We start from the raw sequence: 8,398 nt of genomic DNA on the forward strand, positions 1-8,398 counted from the left end.
AATTTTATGATGTGGAGTAAACGAAATAAGGACGAGTTACTTCCCTTTACACATTACAACAACATATTAGAAACCATCAGAATGGACCGGAGGGAAAAAAAACATACTTTCGAGATTTTTTTTATATACAACGAGCTCATATGGTAAATATTGTTTTATCACATAATGTACTGTGTTATCCAGTAAATGTTAACCCATGTACTATGACCTATCAGCCCTGAGCCCACTTGTATAAAACATCTCAACTCTTGAGATTTCCTCAAGTCTTAAGATTACCCATAGACAATACATTGCTTGAGATTTTCCTTCACTTTGAGATGTTTTATACAAGTGACCCCTGTGATTGGTTGTGTTTCAATTATTACGTCACGCCTAGGACAAGAGCATGACGTCAGAGACTTACACACTGGAGTCAAAATGGCGTCTTTTTACATTTCAAGGTTGCATGGAAATTGTCGTTTTACACGAATAAATGCCACAAATCTTGATTATGTGATAAAAAGGATCTTACACTCGTTTTTATTTCATATGAAATTGATGAAACTCGTCACGATTTTTTCATTTTAGCTCACCAGAGGCTCCCTAAATTGAAAAACTGATTCTTCTAGACTCCTTTCATAAATCTGATATGAAATGGAAACTCCTGTAAAGATCCTATGGTTATATATATATTTCCAGTCTCTAAGAGCTAATGTTATATATATATACGGCACCTCCGTGTATGACTGATGTTTATTTCAGGTCTGTGGCAGAACAATATAAACCAACGATTTCTGTAGAGATTTTACACTTTACAAACCATAGAAGAAGGAAATGTATTCATTATTTTATTATAAAATTAATATGTTAAATGCTATATTATGTAAAGCTAAATATAAAATATCAATATGCTAAAACAATTTGCTCATAACTACACTTTTCTAGTATATATAGGCTTACAAGCATATTCATAACACATGAAAATTTCAATGAGATTTGCGAATGTAATATTTTGACAATGGTTCAACATATTTGTAAAACCAGAGATAATTATACTTCTAGTTTTATACGTCTCTGGTCAGACTGAACAAATACATAGCAAATCATCTTGCCAACTTTACTCCAGAATCCATTCATTGAATGTTGCGCTAGCAACCCGAGTACCAAAGATTAATAGTCTTTAAACAAATCACAAGCAAATAAGCGTCCATTAAAACGTTATACACAATTTCCACAAGCAACCTTTTATATATGTTAGCATACTCGAAATGATCTGCCCTACATTCTGGTGAAGTAGTTGGAGCTGTCTTGAATCATGATACTTATTTTTCGAATTGGAATGGACATATTCTATTAAACTTTTGTGTGCCAAAAAAATAAAGTTATTGAGCAGTCTACCGTGGTAGGATTCATAGTCCTTATACTCACCAGTCGGCGCCTCGAAATTGTCAATCACAATGCGCCACCTATAGTGACAAGATATATTTATCCAACGAGGCTGCATAGACAGCACCCTTTCTCCGAGAAGAGTGAAAACCCCACATAAACAGCTTGAGGCCAAATAACGTCACATGTTGTATAAAAGGTCCTTAAAGTAACACATTCAGTCTTCAGTTGGCTTTTCTTTGAGTTGTACTCTTTGTTCCACGCCAAACCTGAACTTACAAGAACCCTCCACAAGGAAGGTGACGGTTTTGTTTTCGACTTGGTACCCACTTCTTGCCCGTTTAAGTTCGTCCCCCATGATAACCGAGAAATCTCCCTCTACAGACTGTACAAAAGAATTATTATCCTTTAAATTCAGTACAGCAACTATCACAGTTCCTCGAATTTTCACCGGCATTCTATAGTTAGAATTGAATTGTTTTTCTTTCACGACCATTTCTGCCGTTGTCGTGGTTTTTCTTGGCACTTTGACGGTGCTATCGACAGCCCACGTGATCGATTCCTCGTGGGCACTCTCCTCAGTGTTATCCATATTTACTTCCCGCCCAAATCCCGCCGTCACTGCAGCCACTTCCTCCGGAAGTGCCAGTTTGAGCTCGAGGTTAAACCCCTTACTGTAGCCTTTTGAAACTGTTACCGTGCTAACAGAAGTCGTGGTACGTTCTGTCTTGAAGGAATGCTCTTGGTCCTGCTCGGTGTTATTGATAAACGTTGAAGTGAAAACAATCTGTGAATTGGGTAGTTCTACCATTTGTCCGTCCGAAAATTCGGGCTCGCTTCTGAAGAATCGCACTCGTGACCAATTTACGTCAAGTTTCACATCTTCGAGTTTTAATTTACTGACGTCTTTTGATCTGGTCTTTTGAAAAGCTGTCCAAGCCCATGTCTGTACTATTTCTTCGATATCTGCAATGTTAGCCATGCTTCTCTCTGTAAAGTTTAATTAAAAAAGACGTTAGTCATAATAAATGTAGATCTATTACGAAAAGGTACAAATAAATAGATAGAAAATTATTAACCGTTTCAAACAAAAGCAGAAATATAGTGTCCGGGAAAGTAATAACGACGTCAATTCCTGTTGGTTGCTTTACCAATATAAGGATCCAAGTTCTACTGGTGATTTTATATATGCAGTGACCTCCCTTTAATTATGTTCTGGATATAACTAGTGGAACTTTGTCAGGAAACTGCCACCCGCTGCATTTTCCTAAAAGCACTGGTGTTGATCTTATTCATTTCTATTTTCTTATTTTTTCCGCAAACTTCTGCAAGGTATGGATTTCTTTCAGAACGAATTATTATTACCTTTTTTCATGCAGGTCAAAAAGCAATCTCAGTTACAATTACAATTACAGTTGTTGACAGTGGTACAGGGATCCGTAACACTCTTTAATGATGATGTGTGTATACACACGTGAGCTGATAGGACTTGTGTTACACTATTACTATAAGTGAAGCATTTAAACGCTACAGGGAATTATAAAATCTTATTGATTTCGAAATGAAGAAACATCCGCACATAAAAATGATCCCATATTTTCTGCACTTAATTAAATTTCAGTCCCACGAAGACATTTTGGCCAGAATTTAAACAGCATGCCACGCATTGCTATGCGTGTTAATTCATAATCCATACTGACATCTCGATCTATCCCTGAATAGTGAATAACAATGATTTATTAAATCTTTACCAAGATCACATTCGAAACAAAATGACTCATATTCTCCAGGCTATCGTGATCGAGCCATATCAAGGATTTTTATTAACAAACAGCTGAGTCGATAATTTATAGTGATATAAGTGATTCGCGAACCATTTTTTTTTCGAAAATAACGATTAACATTTGCTCCTAATAGTCTTCAATTAAGTTTTTGAGTGGCAATGTATAGACCTCTGGGGGTAAACTCCGGAAACCATTTGGCAGAAGGTAATCATCATCATCGGAACAAGAATAATGGTAATGATAATATGCAAAATTAGTAAGTTTTCTAACTCGTTTTAGGGACTTAACCGCTTTTGAATTGTTATGCTTATTTATTAAAAGTTAAAACCATATTTGGACACAATTCAACTGCCCCAGAGTTCATTGGGGCTCATTCCGGAAGGGACGCAGTGGATTATGGGAACGATTGATCCTGACACACTGACCCTACATATATATATGTGTGTATGTATACATAAGCTTATAAAGAAACATGAAGCATCTGGAATGTCGTGACGAGCACAATCTAAGCGAAATATAATACAGAGTACAGTCAAAGGGTCCCTGTGGGGTTCAGGTGACAGCTTAAGGTCGTACTTCACATTGTTTACTAGTTTCACCTTCAAAAGAGAAGAGTTACAACATAATCAATTTTCCTGATCTGAACCACGGACTTAGATAACATCTAATTCCGTGTCTGTACATTATAAACTGGCAACCTTTCGTTTATATTTTTTATGAAGTAGAGGTGACGGAAGTGTGAGTGAATTAATGTTGAGAAATAGGATATGTACGTGATTATCGGACTGTAAAAAGTATATGCTAAAAGTGTAACAAGTCTCTACAGCTTCTCCGTCTGTCCTCCCACGATTCTCAAATGACCACTGTCCTGAGTATTCCAGCCGATCTCATTGTTACAATCTTCATGGTAGGTTAAGATATAATTGATAATGTTATTATGGGAATACAATAGAAATTCTTTCCTTAAATTTTACGATCGTACGGACAGCTCTCCGGATTATATTTACACCTCTCCTTCGTGTATTGTAATCTCCCTGTTTAAGACTCAGCTCGGGCCATAACCCACAAATGACCCATTTATAGGCATTAAACGATCCTGTGTGTTTGTTTCAGATTCAAGTACACACGATCTAGTACCATAATTCAATGTATCATTGTTACAAGGGTATGTAAGGGCCGTGTAATATATATGGTCAGCTACATGCCATAACAACTTAAGTACCAATACAATACGTCATTACGCTGTATTCAAATGTTACATGTAACATGGTCTTAATATGTAAACATAAAAACAAACTAAAAGTTATCAAATTATTTCTCTGTTGAATGATACATTTTTATCACCTTCACAATTTCTAATTCTTAGCTTGTAATCTTAGTACATTTAAAATGGCGAATCTGTCAAGGCCGAACGATAGTTTGGATTTATTTTTTAGTTACCTTTAAATATTAAGAAGATATGGTATGTCCAGATAATCCTTGTTAAAATGATCCTCCTTGCACCTCCCACCGCCCTTTTATTTTATTGAGGCAATTTTTCACCTTTTATAGACCTATTCGATATACAGTCATTTAACAGGGTAATTACTGCAAGAGTGAAATTTTAGAATGATATTTTAACCTAAGTTGTCACTTAATTTTAAGAGGTCGTCTGCAAATTTGACTACATTAACTTTTTATAACGTCAATTACTTTGGTGGACGATAATGCATGGCAGTATAATGATTTTTACTGTTATAGATTAATTCATGTTTCAATTTGAAATGCTAAGGATGGATATGTGATCAAATCATCAATCAATTATAGAAATTTATTAGATGTTCTGGTACGGAAGTTATCAATTAATGAAATATGATTTATGCATGATGTTCGCTGAACGTTTCCTGACTTACTTATTCCGTTTCAGAGCATATCTTAACGTGCTCAACATTCATACATTAATGAATGTCAGAGTGTTAGTAGTTTTATTATGAATTTGATTTACGTTTTTGCGTGACGAATTTATATTAAGAACTGTCCGTCAATATTGATCATCTGACAAATTACCTGCTATCTCTAAAAGTGATCAAATAATCATTTGATACTAGCTGGAATTTATATAAGGCGGTATTTTAAATAAATTCCAAACTAGCACGGATACTAAACAACTTTGAAGCACTTTATCATTGTTGTTACCTATAATATCAATAAACAAACGCGAGCACAGGTACCTGACAAGGGTTGACAGAACATGAGACAGTTGTTGTAACCCCTTGTCAAATAGCTGTCATTCGTAACCATTCGGCCTATTTCGGCAACTTTCGTTATGTCTTCAACGGAATACGCCGATACTTCGCTATTGAAACTGTATTGAACAAAGTTACTTATCCAGCGCTGTTAGCTTTGCACGGTCGTAGATCATACTTTAAAATTTCATATACACCTTTACAAAATTGTTTGTGTCTAATATCTTTGTCTAATTCTTTACAATTTTTCCTCTAGCAAAATTATCATGTAAACATTTCAGTACTAGTATTTTTTCATAGTCATGCTGTGCCAAGGACAAGAAAGTACTATTAGGACAACTGCCAGAAAGTAACGTTACAGAAAGAGATGAAACGACGACAAACCATTGATGTACCAATATAATGATGCTGGTCCATTATACGTTACAGCATCACCTCCGTGTAATATAGACACATGTTTTCTGTGTAGTTTGTAGGGGTTTATAATGAGGTAATCGACTGATGTATCGGTGTCTGGTAACAAACACCTAATTATCCAGGCCATAGACATGTATACATGTGTCCGCCATGTACACGTACACTGTAACCGCACCGCAGTTCAGTAGAGTAAGTCAAAATCGGACGAGGACTTCTTGCTATTCCGACTACTATAGCATCTGTGGTTATCACTTATTTTTCTAGGTATAAACACGTCGCAACAACACGAGAATACGACGGCGCTATCGACACTATCTCGCTCCCTCGCCGTCGTACTCTCGTTCCCTCGCCGTCGTATTCTCGCTCCCTCGCCGTCGTATTCTAGCTCCCTCGCCGTCGTATTCTCGTTCCCTCGCCGTCGTGTTCTCTATACACTTGGTACATATGATCGCTCCCTCGCAGTCGTATTCTAGCTCCCTCGCCGTCGTATTCTCGTTCCCTCGCCGTCGTGTTCTCGTTCCCTTGCCGTCGTATTTTCGCTCCCTCACCGTCGTATTCTCGTTCCTTCGCCGTCGTATTCTCGCCCCCTCGCCGTCGTATTCTCGCTCCCTCGCCGTCGTATTCTCGTTCCCTCGCCGTCGTGTTCTCGTTCCCTCGCCGTCGTATTCTCGCTCCCTCGCAGTCGTATTCTAGCTCCCTCGCCGTCGTATTCTCGTTCCCTCGCCGTCGTGTTCTCGTTCCCTTGCCGTCGTATTTTCGCTCCCTCACCGTCGTATTCTCGTTCCTTCGCCGTCGTATTCTCGCCCCCTCGCCGTCGTATTCTCGCTCCCTCGCCGTCGTATTCTCGTTCCCTCGCCGTCGTGTTCTCGTTCCCTCGCCGTCGTATTTTCGCTCCCTCACCGTCGTATTCTCGCTCCCTCGCCGTCGTATTTTCGTTCCCTCGCCGTCGTATTCTCGTTCCCTCGTCGCCGTATTCTGGTTCCCTCGTCGCCGTATTCTGGTTCCCTCGCCTTCGTATTTTCGTTCCCTCGCCGTCGTATTCTCGTTCCCTCGTCGCCGTATTCTGGTTCCCTCGTCGCCGTATTCTGGTTCCCTCGCCTTCGTATTTTCGTTCCCTCGCCGTCGTATTCTCGTTCCCTCGTCGCCGTATTCTGGTTCCCTCGTCGCCGTATTCTGGTTCCCTCGCCTTCGTATTTTCGTTCCCTCGCCGTCGTATTCTCGTTCCCTCGTCGCCGTATTCTGGTTCCCTCGTCGCCGTATTCTGGTTCCCTCGCCTTCGTATTTTCGCTCCCTCGCCGTCGTATTCTCGCTCCCTCACCTTCGTATTTTCGCTCCCTCGATCGCCGTCGTTAACGTGTAGTGTGCGACATGTAATTACAGTGATAGTTTATACTAATCCTGCATTATTTAGTTTGATAGCTGTGGCAGCAAATCTCGTATCTACTTAAGCTAATAAAAATAGACTTTACTCAACACAAGTCTCACTAGAACTAATATGATGCCTGTGCTTATAAACTTGTACGAGAAAAAGATGGCTGAGGTGAACGACCCGACAGGGGCACGCATATAACTACATACAGATTCCAGATAACGACAAAGAAGACGACAGATCTAGAGGTACACCGAACATACGATTCCCACGGATTTAAACGAAAACATTGGACGATGTTGACGTTTATTGGTGTTTAAGGGTTGTCCACGTCCCAAAGATGACCAGCGTGTGGATTTGACATTGAGCAGTGGTCAACTTTACCTGTTACATATTGTACCTGACAGATGTTTGATTAATTAGGACACATGGACGAAAAAACGCCAACTATTTCTCATCGCCGTGTACGTAGTCTACTCACCAAAGTGTTTATCTGTACATTGAATAGGACTGACAAATGTATAAACGAATACTGGTCTTGGTAGACAGTGTGAATGTACTGGTCTAGATAAACAGTGAATGTACATATATAGAAAAACAGTATATAATGGTCTAGTTGAAGAGTGAATATACTGATATAGATAAATAGTGAATATACTTGTCTAGATAAACAGTGAATGTACATATATAGAAATACAGTATACAATGGTCTAGTTGAAGAGTGAATATACTTATCTAGATAAACAGTGAATATAATTATCTAGATAAACAGTGAATATAATGGTCTAGATAAACGGTGACTAAGTGACTATAATGGTCTAACCAAAAGTGACAATAATGATACTGACCGGGACAGTGAATATAAGATTAGGTAAACAGTGAATATGACCTGAATATGAAATATAAACTAATCTAGATACAATGTACATAATTGGTGAATGTGATCTTGGTGAACAATGAATATATGTAGTACAAGTTTCTGTCCTCACATTACGCGGTGACAGCGTAAACCATTAAACAAATAAATAACACCTGCCGGAGGTTGTGTATTATCATGTGTTCATACATGTTTACAGACAAATGTTAACTGGGTGGAAATCAATCGGTACTATAATTATAAATAAATAGAAGTTTAATTTCCTCAAAACAGCTTGATCGACTTGTAATTACTTTTTGTTCAATGGCAGATCTAGAGGACATCCAGCTGGGGACCAGGAGGGGGGAGGGGGGGGGGGGGG

The 8,398-nt window shown here is 38.7% G+C and overlaps 2 protein-coding genes across 2 annotated transcripts in view; both read right to left on the reverse strand.

Moving 5' to 3' along the window:
- Positions 1-797: 797 nt before the first annotated feature.
- LOC110447870 overlaps positions 798-8,398 on the reverse strand; it is a 14,190-nt gene continuing 6,589 nt past the window's right edge. Inside the window, exon 2 of the mRNA XM_021493836.1 lies at positions 798-2,355. Within this exon, the coding sequence (XP_021349511.1) occupies positions 1,583-2,347 (765 nt within the window). The 5' untranslated portion in view covers positions 2,348-2,355 and the 3' untranslated portion in view covers positions 798-1,582. The remainder of the gene's footprint in view (positions 2,356-8,398) is intronic.
- Positions 6,173-8,398, reverse strand: part of LOC110447880 (splicing regulatory glutamine/lysine-rich protein 1-like) — a 3,038-nt gene continuing 812 nt past the window's right edge. Inside the window, exon 2 of the mRNA XM_021493846.1 lies at positions 6,173-7,082. Coding sequence (XP_021349521.1) covers positions 6,173-7,082 — 910 coding nt within the window. The remainder of the gene's footprint in view (positions 7,083-8,398) is intronic.

Source organism: Mizuhopecten yessoensis, unplaced genomic scaffold, assembly GCF_002113885.1.
Source record: "Mizuhopecten yessoensis strain PY_sf001 unplaced genomic scaffold, ASM211388v2 scaffold3627, whole genome shotgun sequence".
Lineage (NCBI taxonomy): Eukaryota > Metazoa > Mollusca > Bivalvia > Pectinida > Pectinidae > Mizuhopecten > Mizuhopecten yessoensis.